This window comes from Bactrocera neohumeralis, chromosome 3 (assembly GCF_024586455.1).
Source record: "Bactrocera neohumeralis isolate Rockhampton chromosome 3, APGP_CSIRO_Bneo_wtdbg2-racon-allhic-juicebox.fasta_v2, whole genome shotgun sequence".
In the NCBI taxonomy this organism is placed as follows: domain Eukaryota; kingdom Metazoa; phylum Arthropoda; class Insecta; order Diptera; family Tephritidae; genus Bactrocera; species Bactrocera neohumeralis.
Genome location: NC_065920.1, coordinates 3,623,618 through 3,644,094, shown reverse-complemented (window position 1 = coordinate 3,644,094; position 20,477 = coordinate 3,623,618). Strand labels below are relative to the sequence as shown.

Here is a 20,477-nt window from a genome sequence, read left to right as displayed (position 1 = left end):
AACGTTTAGCTTTAGAAAATTGGTCAACTTTTCGCAAAACCGAATTAACAATTTATTATTATTGTTAATATTATGTTTTTCATCAAAAAAAAGAGCGTCAGACCTTCAGTCAACGATTCACTTACCATAAAAGCTGTCAATCTGTCGAAACTGCTGAGAATTAGAAGTCACAGATAAGAAAAAGCTGGTATTCCCAGCAAAATACTACCGAATAAGCTGCTAAAACTACGAATTTTTATTTGCAAAAGCCTCTAAAAAACTGATACATTTCCTTAAAAACTTCTTAATGATGGAAATCAAAACTTAAAGCCAGAAATATATGAAAAAACCTATCTAAGTCAGTTTTATTTGGACAAGAATGCTCCAAAAACAGACGAATAACTTTTCTATACATTTTTCCTCAATTTTATTAGTCATTTGCTAGCCACGCCTAATGCAACGTTGCTCTAACGCACAGCGGCGCGGTGGCGGCCATTGCCAGTCGAGAAGTGCAATGTGCAAAATGCGCTCATTGCACGAGCTCCACCGAGTGGCAGCTTCAGTCTGTCGCCGACAGTTTCCCAAGTAGGTGTGGTGCGCTAAGCCAATATTTTTCCGTGTGTATTTTCCGCCGTTATTTGTTTTTTTCGTTTTCATAAAACTGAGGAGAGACTCATTGTGTGCTACACATACAAGAAAGTAGCAGTTTTCATTGGAACAAGTCGTGCATGCCGCGCCAAAAAATGTGACAACCACTTATCGAGCATAATAGCAAACTAATAGCGTAAAATATTCTTTGTTTGTGTTTGTTTTCACTTCATTTGTTGCAAAAGTTTTTTTTCGCTGACACTCAAAGCGGCACTTGCCACTTGTTGCATGACCGCATACGATAAGCTGTACGCTTATCTAACAAACCAGTTATTTATTGCTCGTCAAATTTTCCGCCGCTCTGCGCTTTGTGCACACAACACCAACAAGCACACACACACACACATACACGGCGGAGAGTAATCGCTTATGTATTTGAAAGTAATTTGCTCGCGTGCGATTTCTCTAAACCGAAGCGAAGCGCTTTTCGCCACCGCGCCCACACCAGCAAAGACCTTACACGACGCGCGACGAACGGCAGCGGGCGCGCGGTCGTCGTCTAGCATAGTGTGTGTTGCATTTGTTCTGCGACCGAGTTATTGACCCTTGCCAAACGAGATTTTTCGCATTCTACAACAAATTTTCCAACGCGAAACACGCAGCGGCGGCGTCTTATACCGTCCGTCGGTTTTTCTTAAGTGCGCGCAAAGTTTTCGTAAGTACTCGTTTCGTGATACTTGAACGTGTCGACAGTGTTTGAAATGGAACGCGATGATTACGCTTTGAATCTCGTCGAAAAAAATAACCGGTAAGTTGAGGTCAAGTAGGTGTAGAGCACGGTTAAAGTCAGCCAAGCGCTGAAAGTGCGCTCGTTCAATGCAAAAGTAGTCGCTTTCTTTTCATTTACTTGTATCAGTACTTAAGTGCTTGGGAGCCAACGCAGCTTTTGTATGCGAAAATGCAAGGCGTGTCACCATTAATGAGCGCACTTGTCGCATGTGTTCTTTACAAAGATTCACTGCTGCAATTGCTTGTTAGCTAAGCATTATTTATTTTACAGTAATGATTATGGAGTTTGGAATTACCTAACAATGCATGCAGGGGTATTTTTTAAAGGGCACAACTAGTGTGACAGAATAAAAGAACGTCGAGTTTTGAGAATTAAAAAAGTAATAATCTGTATCCATTATCTAGCAATTTTCAGGAACATACAGTGAAATTTTTGAGAAGAACACTTTTTGAGTTATACGAGATCTCTGGCGCTAAAAACAGATCCTCCCTTGATTCCTACCTTTTCCGTGGATGAAACTCAAAAAACAAAATTCCCGTTAAACTAGATGATATTCTCCGTAAAAATCAAACCTGATAAAAAAAAACAAAAATTGACAAAATGGCGGCGTTTTACAAAAAAAAATAATCCCAGAAATTTTATCCCAAATTTTGGTCGCTTTTGGGCTGTCAAAATTCGATTATTGATTATCTCAAAAATCGATAAGTAATGAATGTAGAATTATATAAAATACAAGCAGAAAATTTCATAGCGATCGGATCAGTTATCTTCGAGTTATCACTAAAGCAGTCTCAAAAGTTCCTGTTTCGAGAAAAACTCGTCCAAAGACAAACTCGTAGAGTTGATCTCCTCTCCGATCGCCGAAAAAACAGTCCTTGCTAATCCGATATACTTTTCATCCAAAGTCCACCGTTCTTAGTACAGGAGCCATGGCAAAAAGGTGGGTCTCTCGCCGAAAGTGATCCTCTGGCTGTAAGACGCCATAATTAAACCCATTATGTTCTATTGACTCTTTATGTGGTGGAGGGCTCTAGAAAAGACCGCACACTTGCAAAGGTGCACGAGAGCGTTCATCGGCCGGCGCTTATCAGCATGTGTGGTGCACTAAGGTCCATCCCAGCTATGGCACTTACCGCTCTCTTGCACATATTGCGCGTGGACATCGACGGAAAATGTCTGGCTATGAAGGATGCCAACAGACTCGGAGAGTCTGGGTTCCTAAAAGAACACTGGTGTGAACACTCGGAAATCCTTACTCACTTTCGACTTCATACCGGATCACTTAGATCATGGAACTTTGGCGGCTTCTTCTCTACCCATATACCGCCGAGGGAGTTGTGGATGGGTAGAAGCCGTTGGAGGAGAGGGGAAGTGAGCTTTTTCACGGAGAGCTCAAAGCTTGGGAGAAAGGTTGGTGAAGGGGTCTACTGTAAGGAGCTTTCTATAAACTCTAGGTTTAGACTCCCTGACTAATGCAGTCTCTTCCAAGCCGAAGTAGATTTACACAGATTTACTACTCCGGAGTACAGCCTTCTGCAGAGAAGTGACCAACCACTCAGACACCAGAGCGGTGATACTAGCATTGAAGTCAGTACCACTGCTTCAAGGCTAGTCAAAGAGTGCTTCAACTTGCTATCAATACCACGGTCACACCCAGGCCACACCCAGGCCACAGCGGAATCGTAGGAAACTGTAATGCTGTTGAGCTAGCAAGAAAAGGCGCCTTAGAACCGCTCCCGTACCCTCTTGTGTTCTACTACTAAATAGCTCGGCTTCCCGAAAGCTTGGTCAGCGATGGGTCATCATCGGTACATGCGCTGTCGCAAAAGCCTTTTGGCCCAAGATCGATCGCAAGAGATCTAGTGATCTCTTTGCCCTCAGTAAGGTTAGCTAATTGTGTGGCTTTTAACGGGCCATTACACTTCATTCATGACTGTCTCGCGTGTGGGAGGTCAATACTTAAACACTTGAGAGCGCATACTTTCAGACATTCCACCGAGCTGGCGGGCATGGAATTAAATGCCTGTGCAAATTTTAATTATCTCCTAATTTATGGTTCGAACACAGGAGTTCTTCTTTTCTATGACTTCACAAAGGACTACATCCACGTGTGATCTTTTATCAGCCATCTAACCTAACCTTTCTTTCTGAAGATATCATTACCTCTTACCTGAACGCGTACAGTTGAATTTAGGAACAATTAAATGCGTTAAACAGATAAACCTGATGCTAAATGGATTTAGAATTACAAATACCGCAAGTAATAACGTAAATATTGAAACTATATAAAGTGCATGGCCATAAAATATACGGACATTTTTTTAAAACTGTGCCGACAAAAACTACGGCGTAGCCACTTGTTTAAGTATAATTATTTTTAATTACTTTAACAGTAAAGTTCTAACCACTTTAAGTGTCATGCGCTTAATTGCATTTAATTGCAGCCGTGTGCTGAGAGCTAGCCATAAGCTCATTAAAAATATTGAAAGCTTTATGCTTGTGTTGTATATTTGTGGAAATAATTGCATTACAATTTTGCTGAGAAAAGGCAAACAAGTTAAACGTGTTCGATTCGCAGAGTACAATGTTCGAATTCTCCCAAAGTATACCTTATTTATAATCTACGATTATATACGTGCATATACTGTTATTACTAGTTATAATTTTTACCGATTGAAAAGAATGGCGGAGCATGGCAAATCGAACAGCAACTGGTATAAGTCACAGAGACTGGCATAATCAAATAGGTATAGAATAGAGGGAGGTTTGAACATTTTAGTGAGATATTGGCACCGCTCTTGTATTGAATTCCGAGTTTAACCTTTTGATATTGCTAGTTATAACTTTTCCCGATTGAAAGCAAGGGTGGAGTAAGGTGCATCGAACAAGCAACTGGCATAAGTCACTGACACTGGCAAAATAAAATAGATATAGAATAGAAAGAGGTTGAAGGGGATTTTAGTGAATATGGAGAATAGTTGTGGAGTTTAGATAAAAATTTCGAACAAGAGAGGAAAGCAGAAAGAACAAATAAAAAAGTGGCGAAAGAAATACTACTGTATGTCTGGTTGATATTTGCAAACATTTGAAGGAAACATTGTCTATATTGCCTGGAGCTGCAGAATTGACTTAAAATGTGAACTTTTATTCGTAGAAAAATAATAAATATTGTTTTCTTTATGAAAAGTGAGTTTCGAAAAATAATTATAAATCAGTTTTAGCCTAAAGTAAGTGTTACAGAAGCATGAAAGACATAATAATCGCATTTAAGCTGAGTTAATGCACACTCAAAAGCGTTGAAAGCATGGCTCTTCCTTATGCGACTTTCTTTAAGTTTTCCAAACTCCGCTCGCGCAATGAAGAATGGCACAATGAAACGCATTTATGAATATGCTCAAAAGTACTCGTTATAAATGCATGAAAGCACACTAGATTCCCCTTAATTAAAAGCAAGAATGCATGCAAATATTAAGCCCCACCGAAAGCTACAAACAGTGAGGCCCAACAATACCCAGGCGCAATAGTGAAACTCAAAGAAAAACCTGTGTGGAAAAGGCAGGCTGCAAAATATATAAGATTGCGTGCGAAAACGCACTTATGTGGATATGTATGTATGTATTTGAAAATTTTCATGCATAACTAACTGGACGCTCAAGTTAGCATGACAAACTGCAATTCGCTGGGACATTGGCATTACTTTTCGTGTTGTAACTGCAATTTGTGATAAATAGAAAACACAATGAAAGTTACGAAATCAACTCTGTTTCATTACACACCAGCACATATAAACATATAAACATATACATACATACGTACATACATACATACATTGACGATATTCAAATCTGAAAAAGCAATGACCTGAAAACAACTACACTGTGGTGAAACCGTAATGTGAATGCCCATAATGAGTAGTTGTTGTTGCACATATACGAGTATTATAGTGGAAAATGTATGTCAAAACGGCTTCCTGTACTTCAAAGTGTTCAAAAAGTATTTATATATAAATCTTGTATTAGTTTTTATGCGACTTGCGAGGCTTATGAACTTACCAGCTGCGAAGAATGATTGGTTCTCATTTCGGCGCATATGTAGCTTCTGAAAATAATAGATTTTCGGGATATTAATAAAGTTAGTTTATATTTTATAGCAAATAGTAATTATTATGTTCAAGATATATTTGATATATTGTCTGCTTAAGATCTTACGCACGAAAGATAGGAAAAATATGACAACTGCAACTGCATCTACATATATAGACCAGCCTAGCACTACTATACTTTCAGAGATGGAGTGTTTTCGTCCAAACGTAAACGTCTCTTAATTCGCTGAAGTACATATGTCAATGTCGTCGTCGCATGCAGTTCATCGTTCCATCGAATTCGATATTCGCTGTGGCCCACGCGCAAAGGTCCATAAATCTTTCGCAGAACCTTTCTTTCGAAAACTCGTAACGTCGATTCATCAGGTGTTGTCATCGTCCATGCCTCTGCACCGTATAGAAGGCGGGAATTTTTATTTTTAACGAATTTATTATTATTTAGTAGGTTGCAGTCCCTTAAAGAATTGTGCTGGTTATAACAACAATTAACAAGCTTCTTTGAGAAACACTTCTAATTTATAAAATTAATAATTTAAGTAATATATTTTCTTTCGAAATTCGCAAAACAAATATTTATGCGCAATAAAGCTGTCACATTAGCAATTTAAAGCGCTAGCGCCCACGCATTATCAAAGTTGAATTGGCAAACGCAATTTATCTTGAAAAGTTCAACCGCTCGCGCGCCTTAGTGTAGGCAACGTTAGTGGGTTGACAGCTGCCCTATGTAAACTTTCACTTCGCTTATGGCGCTCTGCAACTATTTTCTGCTTTGTAAGCAAATAATTGCAATTTGCATAACTTTGCAAGAATCGAAACTGAACTTTGTGCAAAAAATGTTGGCTAAGAAGAAGAAGAAGAACTTTCGCAAACTTCAAAGCCACTAGCGAATTGCAAGCGGCTGCAGTCAAACAGTTATTTCTGTGGTACGGCATACTTTCAATGAATTTAACCGCAATTGCAACAGTAAAACTAAATTTTAGGAAATTTATTATTTTTTTTTATTATTTTTTTTTTCACTCGTCTAATTATAATGACTACATTGTCAGCAGAAACCGCAGCGTGTCTCTATGTTTCTTTGAAAAGCTACATATATCTAACAGATGTATACATATATATAGTACCGTTGTACTTGCATATATGTACACTATGACAACAAATTAACTACACTCAAAGCATATCTTTGCCCCTAAGCCGTCACCCCAGTCAAAAATTCAGAATTTGGCAGCACTGTTAGTCTTAAGCAATGTTTGTTTGTATATGAATTTGAATAAAATTATTTTCTTTATTTGGTTTTTCGCACGCTGTGAATTACTTATTTACATTTCTTCAACTTTTTCAGCGAAACCGCGCTTCATTTTACGCCTGAATGCTTAGCAAATCAACATTTAGTATAATGATTTAACTCACACACACACACACACACACATGTATGCACTATATGTGCTCAGTTCTCGGCAGCTAATCTTTTGTTTAAACGCTACTTTTTGCAATAGTTTACAGATTTCGCTTTTGTTTTGCTTTTGTTGTAGCTTTTTCATGAGCCAAATGCTGCGTAATGCTATATGGTCATAATTGTAACTTCATAGCGCAAACATTGACCGACAAATTAGTGCATACACACATACTTATAACCCAACACATGCCTGTGTATGTGTGTGTGTGCGAATTTTTGCTTGCATGCATGCACACAGCCCATGGCTAGAGCGCACATTGTGGCTCATCAGCAGAAGCTGACATTTTCCAGCGTCATATTGGCACTTCTGCCAAATGCCGCGCGTATTCACCCGCTCGCCGTCGCGCGTTTGCCTTGTCGTTATCTCGCTGCGCACATTTTCAAGGCCCTTAAACACATTCTCATGACAAAAATTGTAAAATATTATATTTAATATGAATTATGACTTTAATGTGCGCTTACATGCAAACGCACAAGTGTTTGCCACAGCAATTGCCATTGACAACTACAACTGCAATTACAATAACAACAATAACAAGTGTTATACAGAAGTTAAATTTCACACGCTGTCGCGTTGAACTACATACCTACATATATATGTATATGTATAAGTATATATTAACTACTGTGCCTCAATCCGCTGGTTCAAGCGCTTCAGCCAGAGTGAGTTTGTGTGCGTATGTGTGGGCCTGTTAATGTCAGCAGCAATTGCCAATTTGGCTAAGTCACTCTTGGAAGCTTCGCAAAAAATGCCGAAAACTATGCCAAACAGCACGACATAAACCATATGAAAATTATAAAATGTCGACAGTTATGTTTGTGAGTTTATAATATTGCGTAATTGCTTCTAGAAACTTACAACTGTGTAGGACAGCTCGCCAGTGGCTAGATAAGCATGTGCCAAACATTAATTTTAAATGGATAATCTTCAGCAGCGGGTTAATATTAAATTTTTAAAGCAAAAAAAAATCTTAATTTCTAAAATAACGCAAGTTTTTTTTTCTTTTGTAAAACTGCTTCGCTAATCTTATTCTAGAGTCTATTAGTTCATAGTGCTTACCTTTAAAAGTGTTGGTGTTTTTGGATACCGTTTTCTTCATACTTGTGTAGCTCTAAAGACTGCAGATATTTAGTTTTGCGGAAGCACTCTTTTCGTCATACTTCGCGATCCAATCTTGGATATGGTTCTTATATCCAGCTTCTGAAGTATTCCTCATCACTAAGATTATCGAAACGCTGCGTCGATCTATGATTATCTGGTGATTCACTTTCAGGAGTTCATAGCTAACACAAAGGACGAATGTCTATCTAAATGAGATCTATCGATTTTGGATCAACCCTACGTCTAACCTATCCTTAGGTTACCGATGTGGAGTAGCTTTTATATTAGCCGTTTTCGTATATTTTACCTTAGTTTTAGTATTATGATTGGCTCAAATATTGAATGAATATTCAAATTTCTTGTTTCTTTGACTACAAAAGCTTAAGACTTAAAATCAATTATTAAAGTTTTTTGGAGAACAAAACAAAGCAGGGACCAAAACGCTTTTGACACAGAGAAATAATTTTTTCACGGAGAAAGGTGTACATACCGGCGCAGAGTTGCACCAAAAGGACTGCCTGTTTCCTGTTTCTTTAAACATCTTGTATATTATAGTTTAATCGATTGGCTACTGTCTAATACCTGGCAAATCGAAAACTACTATTATTCATAAAATTATTAATTTTCAATCAAAAATATATCTAAAATTTTCAGTTCATAAATATTTGAGCTTTTTCGATTACAACTATTTGAAAAAAGTCACAAATTTTAACTGAAATTCTAATTTTTTTGTAAAAATATCCGCCAAAAATCCAATTTTCAGTTTTTTTTCCTTTTCTTAGTTAAAGTATTCTTTTCACTTTAGATGATCCGGTAAGGGGTTATTCTGCAAACGCCGGCGCATATTTTTTCCGAGGGGTCACCGGAAATGGCGTCGCAATAGCCGAGCTTAAAATATTTTTCCCAAAAATTTCAGAATTTCTTTGTTTTATGTTTGTAACAATAAAAAAATCTAATAAAATATTTAATTTTTTATATAAGAAAAAAAATTGTTGATAAAAGGCTGTTTTTTACCCGAGAAAACCCATGTATCCCCTTAAGTGAATATTAAGAATTTAATCTGCAGGGAACAAGAACCTTGTTGAAGCTCGGGATAAATGCGCATTGATGCAATTTACGGTTAAGAGTTTATCTTTCAAGATGTATCTAAACTTCACTTTTGTTCTGGCCCACCTAGTATGACAACCTAATTAACGCCAGTTTTTGGAACTATTGAAGAGAAACTACTCTATCGATTGCATAGAAAATTTCAAGGTACATGTTTCAAGAATACACAGTGAAAAAAAAATTATATGCTTTAAACGAGGTCTTCGAAATAAAAATTCTCCTTACAATGACTTAAAATAAAAAACTTGAATTGAGCGGCTTATCTGTATATAGCTGTCACTCAAAAACCATTTGAAATGTAACATTTTAGTATGTAAATTTTAAGGGTCTGCTATCGGCAAATATGGGAAAAAAGAAATATTGATCTTTTCAACTTTTTTTTTCAATTAAGAGACACCTCTCAACAACTTCCTCAAACTATAAATCTTTAAACCGCGTTATGTAAATACTGTCTTAAAATCATTAGGCGCTGACAGTTTTGTGATAAGCATGGCAAATACATAATTGATAAGCATTATAAATGAATAATGAAATATAAAGACTTAATTTAAACAAAGAAACTTGCATTTTCTATATATAATACAACAAATCTCCGTCATTCCCGACATGTGTATTACTTACACCAAGACTTCGACTGCAATCGCGCACGTTCAAGCGCAGCGTTCAAAGTTTAATTCCGTAAGTGAAGCTTAATTAAATAATCACAATATAAAAATAAATAATAGTCATGGCTTAATACTAAGTGTCAGAGAAAATTAGGCATTGTAAGTGACTATATATGTGCATATGTATGTATATAAATGTATATATTTATTGCTATCAATGAAATTAGTCACGTGTTGCTTTTGTATGTATGACTTTTGAAAGTAACCCGTGATTAATTGAAGTAGTTCAAATCAGAACTAGTTGGTATGAACCACAACACACAACTAGTCTTTATACTAACCTTTTTTAGGCACAACTAGTCTTCAGACTGTACTCTTTCATGCGAGATTGTCGATTATCAAATTTTTATTTAAAACACACAATTCTTGTTCTATTTCAAAAGTGACAAAATATTTGAAAAATTAAAGGTGGTTAATCATATATCGCTTCATTTATTGTAAAAGTCTGTCAAGCAGTCTTGTAACTAGTACCTTCTGGAGTAGTCAGGAATTCAGTAAAGAATTCACAATGACACTTTCTTTCAAAATTTGACAGCTTAATGAGCCAGCGCTGAATAGGCACACAATGGCTTAATCGTCAAATGATCTCAAACTAAGTAGAGAAGTACTTAATGTGACCACTATTTACTATTACATAATAATTATATACCTGCCTTCATTAAGATTTTTTTTTTACTTTTCAGCGGTAATATAGAGTTTAAAGTGTTTAAGAAGGGAGTGAAACGGAAAATTTATCAGACAAATTAACCCAAAATTATTTTCAGCTGACAAAATGCTTTTATCTACATTTACGAATATACTATAAAAGTAATACTATCTCACACCTGTCGTAGCTACATCAAATAACATGAAATTCTTGTTAGCAAATAAAACAATAAAAATGCAATTTTTTGGCGTAAATTTTATCGAAAGTACACAGAAGTTCCGCCAATGAGGCATCATAAAACACATATCTAAATTACAAACTAATCTTATCAGTAACAAGTAAAAAACAAAACGACCTTTAAACTGCTTAACTTTCAAACTTTCGATGATTGACTGCCACAACGTCAGGGTACATACCTTTACATATGTATTTATGTGCATTAGGGTGAGTCAAAAAAATTTGTGTTTAAAATTTATATTTTTTTTGACTTTGCACTCTGAAAACATACGAATATGTATGTAAATTACGGTGGATCAAAAATTTTTTTGATATTTTTTTTTTGATTTGGTTATCTGAAAACAAGGTTTTTTGGTGCCCCTACGAAAATCTTTACAAGTATGAACCTTTCGTTGTTCCGGGTGATCGCCCGCCTTAAGAAATCAGATAGGAAAATTCATATTTTGCCTCCAACTAGTTGAAAAAATATTTCGTTTTAAAGGTTTTATAGGAACTTAATTGCTCAACAAAATTTTCTCGTACGATATTTTCGAATACCTAACCATTTAACATATATTAAGGGCTGAGATATGTTTATTTTAAGCAGACTTATTTTGCTTATGGATTTTGAACTCATTGGTCATATAGGTTCATAGAAAAAAAATTTTTCCTGGAAAATTTTCGAAAAAATTTTTAACCTAAAAAATTGATTTCTTTGTAAAAGTAGCAATATAAAATTAAGTACTTAAAAATAAAAACAAGAAATTTTTAATTTTTTTTACCCACCCTAATATAATAGTATATACGCACAGTTAATTATATGCCGCAAGCTTTATGAGTTTATCACATTATAATTACTAAAAAAAAATTTTTTGTTTGCACAAAGTCCAAAGAACTAAAGAAATCATTCAAATAAAAAGGTGTGAAGCTTATCAGCAACTACTCAATTACTGTTGCTAAAAATAAAAAGCAACCAAAATTGCTTAAAGAGATGAGTAATTAGTAAAATTCGACGACAATAAAGAAAGAATCAGCAAAATTAAATTAATTAAATTTTCACTGAACTGTTGGTCAACAGTCGAGTACATTAGCTTCAATATTGATTGAATGGCAATGCACCAGAGTTATCAGCTGTGATTGATTATACGGAAATACATACACATTATATATGTACTTCTGGTGTTTTAGTTCAAGGTGGCTGTTGTCGCTGAATAAAATAATCTAAAAACTTGCACATATAATTATTTTTAATATTTTTCTGGAAAATTTCGCAAATAAAATTTTCGAAAATATTTTTTAAACCAAAAATTAACCATGTGTGAATACTTGTTAAAAGTAGCAATATAAAATAAAGTACTTAAAAATAAAAATAAATATTAAAATATCATCCTCCAAAGAAAAAAAAAATATATACATACATACATACATATATACTGAAAATTATTATCGTTTTTTTGCGCAAAGTCCAAAAAACTAACGAAATCATTCACCATATACAATATTTATATATTTTTGAAATTTAGGAAAATAAAAACATATATACATATGTATATATGTATTTAAATTTCGGAGTTATAAATAATTTTAAAGCAAATTTCCTATGTAACTCGAACACTTTTAAGCATACAAAAAATTTTCACTAGCTTTCTGTTACCCTTTGAAATCATTTCTACGAAATATTCGCACAATTATCTCCTTTCGCTTTTAGCTTCGCTGCAAAGGTGGGCACAACTGTTGTCGAACTCTTTCCTCTGCTTTTAAGTTTTCTGAGGCAGCATTCAAAACCCGCTATTCAACACACACTTAAGTTCACTGTCAGGGTTAAGCGATGCAGAAACATATTTATATGCCTACATATTTAAATGATTATACATATCTTACAACATTCAATAAAATAGTTAAATAGAAACAAGTTTCTGTCCACAAAAGATAAATATGCAATTTATCACAACTTAAATTGTACCTGCATACAAACAAACATAAGAGCCCTTCTATACGTGTAGCGGCCCTAAACTGCATTCCAGTGATGAAACAAGTTTGAATATCGCTAAAGCACCGTTACGGAATTCTACGCCAGTGTGCTTGCAAATACGCCCAGTTTTACAAAATAAGCTAATTTTTTTTTTTTTAATTTTTGTATTTACATTTGCTTTGCCCCTTCATTCGCATTACAGTGCATTTTTCATCGCGTGAACTTTGCTCAAGCCGGAAATGTTTAGCCACTGACACAATTAAAAGCGATTACAGTGGCAAATATGGGACACCATAAATACAGGGTGCTAAAATATATGTTTTGTTGTTTTGTTTTTGCTGCTGACATGTGAAGGTTGGCGTAAGAATATAAATTTTTTTAAATTATTTTTTTTTACAGTATCAATATATGTATTTACTGTTAATTTTTTAGCTCACAATTATTCCGATTTTTCTTGAATTTTTAAAGCCTCACAAATCTAACAATCTACCCTTTTTGCTTTTCTTCAACACTTTTTTTCTAATAATCGATATGTAACTTAAGGGGTTACATGGGTTTCCTCGGTAAAAACATCCATTTTTCAAAAAATTAATTATTTTATTAGAATTTTTTCTTGTTACAAACATACACTATTAAAAAAGAAATTCTGAAATTTTTGGAAAAAAATATTTTAAACTCGGCCATTGCGACGCCAATTCCGGTAACCCCTCGGAAAAAAGATGCGTTGGCAGGATTATTCCCTACAAGATCATCTGAAGTGAAAAAATGCGTGTTTTAGTTCAAACCTTAACTTAGAACTTCGACGAAGGGAAAAAAACTAAAATTAGATTTTTGGCAGACATTTTTACAAAAAAATTAAAATTTCAGGGAAAATTTCACGACATTTATTTTCAAATGGTTGTAGTTTAAGAATTGCATCTCAAAGACCTGTGTAAAATTTCATGAAGATCGGTTGCGTAGTTCTTAAGAAATCTTGGCAATCGCCTTCATAAACACAGTTTCGAGAAAAACACGTTTAAAGATGATGCACTCAGCCGTAAACCCACTTAACCCTTTAAGCTTGATTTTTTATCCATTAATCCCCTTTTTTATGCTTTTCAGTTTGATCGCAAATAAAACCGCATTCACTCGTTGACTCATAATAGCATCGATAACTCATGTTCAGCTGATGCCTTTCAATTTTTATGTTATACAAGTATATATGTTACGTATATATCACATATATTATATTTACTTGCTCTTTATACCTTAAATAGAAAATTTCTAAAGCCAATAACTTAGTGCAAATCTAAGCGATTTCGCTTGTTAATTGCTGTTAATTAAACTGGAAAGCCATTTTTGCCAATTGAAAATGGCACGCGAAATTCAGCATTTCAATGCAAGCAAACAATTTTGTTTTCAACACAAATACATGTTTTTATTAAACAATTTCTGATTATCGTGCAAAAGTATTAAACTGTCACAATTATAAATTTAGCATTTTAGTTGTTGTAATGAAAAATTTATTAGCAGCACGAACTTTGACGAAAGCATACTATAAATATACATACTATATGTGCAAATAACTGTTATATTTCTCGCATTATCTTTATATATAAAAATTACGTGTCACATTGTTTGTCCGCGATGGACTCCTAAGCTACTGAACCGATTTTAGTAAAATTTAGCACACTGTGTCCAGTTCGAACCAACTTAGAAGATAGGATAGTAAAAACAATTCATAAATAAAGAATATAGTGAAAGCTCTATTAAATGGACGCCCTATTAAGCGGAGAACATTGAGAAAGCAGCCTTAAATTCGATATTTTTTCCAATGAAATTTATTTTTTCATATTCAAAATTAAATCTCAAGTACAATCCCTTGTATTCATATACCGACAAAAACGCTTTCGCCTTTATTCGTAAATAAAATTTTCACTGTATTGAATAATATATTATATGAATAATAGTATAAAATGTATACCACAGCAACGCATGGCCGGATCTCCTAGTATATTTATATAAGAACAATTGTCAAAACAATAACACAATATTTCCTGTATTCCTCCTTCTCAGTTATGAGTTTGAGTACTACTCGCATTGCCAATCATCTCTGACGAATCTCAAATATTTCAGATTAGAGAGCAAAATAAAATTTTGATCAACGAAAATCATTTTACTGTGTTTCAAAATTTTCTCTATTATGATCTACACACTTTGGTATACATTTGTACTAATTTTTGAAACAAATTTGCCAATCTTCTTGAGGTATCTCCAAAACATGCGTTCGGAACGAAACAACTGCATCTTCTGGTGTCGAAACACCTTGACCTTTTAGTTAAGTTTTAAAAAAAAGTCATTCGGTCCTATGTGAGAACAATACGGTGGATGACTCCTCAAATCGATGTTTTGAGTGCTCAAAAATGCATTTGTTTCAGTCGATGTTTGAGAGCTCGTGTTGTCGTGGTGAAGAGTGAGCCGTCTTCGGCGATTTTAATCCTAATTTCTTGAAATCAACTGGTAAACAAATGATTGTATAGCACACATAATTTACTGTTCTGCTTTGTTCCTAAGGTATGGTTGCGATATGTCTAGTTTCTCAAAAAAAAAAAAAAAAAACAAAAACATACAGGCAATCATTTGCTTGAAAGTGTTTCGTGCGCGCGCAAATTTTGTTGAATTCTGCTCATCTTGAAACACCCATACCGGCGTCTGCTCTTTACCTTCGGTCGCATACGTGTTTCGAAGCACTCCTACAGTATTTTTTAATATTTCTCTCGATCAATCGACAGGACTCTTTTTTGAGCGATCGGCAAATTGTGTGGGATGCAACGAGAAAAAAGAATTTTTTTAAATCACATGTTCATGCAAAATTGAATAAGTGTTTGAGTGATCTGCGCCCTCGATTAAATTCATCTTACCATTGATAAACACTGATTCGTGATGGAGCTACATCGTCACAAATTGATTTATGTACGTTCACCTATGCACCCTTGATGAGTTACTCCACGTCGAAAATTGTAAAAATAATGGTGCGAATGTGTTCGCGATTTAATATAATTTTTGCTAGAGAAGAATATTTTAAGTTACTGTATGTCATATATAAACATTTTTTTTTCAAATTTAAATGCTAAAAGGTACATAAAAACAAGAAGTTTATGTTTACATGGGGTTACGGGTGATCCGAGTAATAGTTTTGGAGATACAGCCTTGAGAACTTGTGCGCTCGAGGCTAGCTAGGCTAAGTGCGCCGTCTTTAAACGCGTTTATCTCGAAACTGTGTTTTTGAAGTCGTTTGGCAAGATTTCCCGAGACCTACTGTCTTTTTTTGTAAAAATGTCTGCCAAAAATCCTATTTACTAACTAAAACACGTATTTTTCAACTTTAGATGATCCTGTAAGGAGCTATCCTGCCAACGCGAACGCATCTTTTTGTGAGGGGTTACCGGAAATGACATCGCAATGGCCGAGTTTAAAATACTTTTTCCCAAAACTTTCAGAATTTCTTTCCTATTAGTCTTTCCAACATTTGATGGAATTAGAGGCCCCTTAAAACGTTTCGCTCTTGTAAATAATGCTGATTCTTATTTGTACATTGACATAACCTCTAAAAACACTGCTTATCCCAAGAGACAAGATTCAAATTTATAAATTTCCAACCAAAAAAAAATTAAATATAAATATGCTTCACTATGATGTGATGATAATACGATGCCATTCTGGTCTTAAATATAAAACAGTCGCAAGCAAAGTAGCTCACTTACAGGCGCTTCGACCGATTTGTTTGACGTTGACTTAAGCCCAACACAGCGGGTCATTCAGAATAATAATTAGAATATTGGGCTAGTGTAACTCTATACAATGTAATGTAAGCGCTGATACATACAGTTATGAAGCACTAAGTCTCATCTAGCGCATATTTTTCACCGAAAGCAACAACCACACATTCCCCTCCTCGTATAGATAATAGAAGCTCCCCTACTGTGTTACAGAATTGCGATTGAATAAACACAACGCAAATGGGTGCATTGGGGTTCACAATCGAGCAGAGAGCAACAAACTGAGTGCATACACACAATGACAAAAACAGAGAATTGAAACGAAAATGGAAAGACAGAAATCAAATCGAATGCAACAGGGCAAAAAAGGGGAAATGCACGGCGCACGACACACACACACGCACACGAAGGCATAGGCAGCGCAGAGTTGCCAACAGCGCGCTGAAAGAATCGTAAAAACTTAGAATACACAGCGAGCATAAGTTAGTTGCTCTGCTCTCTATTTTATGAGCGTGCATTGTTGCTGTATTTTTTTTGCTATACAAAACAAGCGGCTGGCAACAGCGACCACACATACGAACACGCTCTCGGCACATTGAAACACATACGGAAATTCAACGCGAACCAAACACCTCTTGAAGCAACAGTACTCGTAAGGAATGCGCACCACCGAATACGCGCGATTAGCTATGCGTTCGTGTGTGCGTGTGCGCTGTCGGCGAGAGAACGCGCGAGAGTGGGCAATTTGATGAGCGTCGTCGTGAAATAAAACAGCAAATACAGAAAAATATTATATTTTCCTTGATTATTTATTTTTGCCTTCATTACTTTATTGCCCCTTCTGCTGCGTTGTTGATAATCACCACGACATGCTGTCATCGTGGTCCGCCGACGGCCGCACATTTGTTGCTGTATTGCTTTCAATTCAATTTGCTGCTGCCGCGCGTGTGTGTGTGTTTTGCTATTGTGATTTTATTAAACACTTTTCAAGTCGTCGCTGCTGAGACTGCCTTTGTTCGTTGCCTTTTGTACTGGGTCCAATTTGGTTTTCGAATTAGTCGCGATCACACCGCATAGGTGGAAAGAACATTTCGGGTTTGAGTTGCGGAAGACAAAGTGTGTAACTAAAACTGTGTTCGCGCCTGTCACATTCTGGGAGCGCAGGCAAAGACGGAAAGTGGAAAGTGGTGCGGAACTGCCGGTCCACAAATTGATGCTTTCGTGCAAAGAAACACACAAAGCAGAGAATAAAATGCAATGCCTAAAATGCTAAGAGCAGTGAAATTTGTGTAGAAAAATCGCAATTGGAAATTGCGTTGTTGTTTTTTTTCATCTATTTACAAAAAGTGTTTGATCGAAAAGTTAGCGTGAGGGAAATATTTACTTCAAACGAGCAGGCGCCTTGTAAGAAGCTTAAAAACCAGTAAAGCAACTTTTTTTTATGTGTGAATTTGTGTTTACCTGTGTATTTTTATACATTTATATGTACAACAACGGCGTGAACGGCCAGAAGCTAGAACCTGTATAGTAATAAAAAGTAAAAACAAAAACAAAACTTCTTTCGCTTTTAATGCCTTCTAAGTAGCGTTACGCTATCGCGAATACAACACAAAAAAAGTTATAGTGTACAACTCTTTGCATTGAACGCGCCAAACATAAATCCGTTGCGAAAATGGTTGAACAAGACAGTGTCACTAAAAATCTTCTAAATGATAATAGGCATGGCGGCGCCGGTGGCGTGGTCATTGTGCCCGCTGGCGGCAGCGGCCCACAGAGCAGCAGCCATGCAGCGAGCAGCGTTGCGCCAGTGAGCATACTGAAGACACAAATCGTGCCAGCACCGCCGAAGACACTGCAGCACTTGCCGAAACGTCCAGCGGTGGACCTGGCCTTCCACGATCTCACATATCGCGTTAAGGAGGGCAATCGCAGCAGTAAGTACCACCTAACAAGCCACTCACAAAGCGCACCAAACATAAAAATCATTAAAGCAAAAACAATAATCAAATCCATAACTAATGCCCATTACTCATTAAATTGGCGGTCATCGCAGCTCCTAGTGATTCCTAGTTATTTAGCGGGTGGTAGCGCCTAATTATAACGAAATATTGCTCATTTACTGTAAGAATAGTTCAGCTGGCACTTTTTCCCAAGTGCCTTAATTAGCTGCAATTCACTTTGCCACTTGTTTCCACACAATATTGCTGTTCTAATTGGCGACCGCGCAGTTGTTGACATTCCCGTGCTTATTTATTTATTTATTTTAACTTTCTAAGTTTAGCTACGTTCCCTTGTTCGTTGGTATGCAACAACAATATTTAATGACTACTTTCTGTTATTATCTTAGTTGCTGTGTGTTATCATTATATAGTACTTAGCGACTCGCTTTCTGCTTATAATTCGCGGTTATCGCTTTAGGCTACACACATATTTGTTGATCACGCAGCTTTTGACAGGTCGCTGTTTGATTTGTCATTAATTCTAACCCGATTGATATACATATATCGCAAAGCGTTGCCAGATTATAACTTAGCCAGATAGTTTTGCTACTTAGTTGTACACAAAAAGTTTATTTTTGAGAGAAAAAAATGTGCGTTAGCATTATTTGTAAATAAAAACTGTACACTATGCGACGAATAGTAGCTTCAAGTGTTCTTTTTAGATTCTTCAATCACTGCCATTTGGTCTCGGTCATATATTTTACCTAGTATATATTATTTTCTTCAATTTTGCTAATGATATATGATTAATAATTTGCTCGGTTACTTCCTGCAGCAAAGCAAATTACAAGCCACTTTATGTAAAAGCAAAGCCAGCTACATATTTTTGCATTCAGGTGTCTCTTGAAATATTCTAACTTAGAATCTAATGAATCGAACAACATCTGGTATAAATTGCATAGACTGGTATGAAAGTAGAAATAACCATAAGCAGTTATTTACGATACGCTAACAAGAAATTGGTAAATCGAACAATAAACTGGTATAAAGCCAAGAAAGTGTTAAATCGAACAATAGTCGGGTATAAATTGCATAGACTGGCATAAAAGTAGAAATAGCCATTATATTATATAGTACATAGTTATTTGCGATACGCCAAGCCAAGAAATTTGTGAATCCAAAATTAAACTGGTATGATGAATCGAACAATAATCTGCCAAGAAGTCAAGAAATTGGTGAATCGAACAATTATCTGGTATAAAGCCAAGAAATTTGTGAATCGAAAAATAATCTGGTATAAAGCCAAGAAAGTGATAAATCGAACAATAATCTGGTATAAATCACGCACACATAACTTGACAACATCTTCAGCCGTTATACCACCTAATGAGTTAATCACGTTGTCTCTTGTTTAGAATTCAAAGTTGTCTACGTTGTTCTTTTCAAAAATAAATGTTTTTGGAAATATGCAGAGCTCAAACAGATAAGAAAACACTTCATGGGCAGCCTTCGTTCTAAATCTATAATCTCTTGTGACAAAGTAGTAGCACAATTCACGTGATAAGTTATCGCCTAGTGAACTCTGGGTCAAAATTAACTGTAAATAAGCACTCATCCCATTTCATTCACTGATTTACATTATAATTATTAGCGCATTTTCGGATAACCGAAGGGTTCTAAAGGGTTCATGAGCCCCAGCAACCTTCAAACAACCTTCCTGGTACAGCAGCTTCATCAATGCGAATCGATTGTCGTCATACTCTGTATATTTAATCGCTTTTAAAACTGATTGAACAACATTTTATATGAATCTTTATTTTGCTATTGAGTTCAATAATATTTTGCTAATACGACAGACTAATGAGTACAAATGCAAATGCTATAAAATAATCCGAAAAGGCGATAAGGCACGAGTCGGCGTTGCGAGTTATGCCAGTTTCAGTTTTGAGTAGATAATGCAAAATTTCCGCAGCAGAAATACAGTTATATAGCGCAGTCAACTCTGTGCTGAGTAAACAAATATAAATGACTGAACGTGGGCAGGCCAATAATCATGTAAACTAGATTTTCGGCGCCCTGTAATGCAAAGCAAAGTAGAAATGTCTGTCATAAATTTTACTGCGCTTTCGCCATAAACGCCGGAAGTGTCGGAGTAGCGC

At 35.7% G+C, this 20,477-nt stretch overlaps 1 protein-coding gene across 2 annotated transcripts in view; it reads left to right on the top strand.

Moving 5' to 3' along the window:
• The first annotated feature begins 545 nt into the window (after nt 1-545).
• Nucleotides 546-20,477, top strand: part of LOC126754261 (ATP-binding cassette sub-family G member 1) — a 44,158-nt gene continuing 24,226 nt past the window's right edge. Inside the window, exons 1-2 of one of the 2 annotated variants that reach the window (XM_050466285.1) lie at nt 546-1,375; nt 18,098-18,312. In XM_050466285.1, coding sequence (XP_050322242.1) covers nt 1,329-1,375; nt 18,098-18,312 — 262 coding nt within the window. In that variant the 5' untranslated portion in view covers nt 546-1,328. The remainder of the gene's footprint in view (nt 1,376-18,097; nt 18,313-20,477) is intronic. The other variant, XM_050466286.1, reaches the window with a different exon arrangement.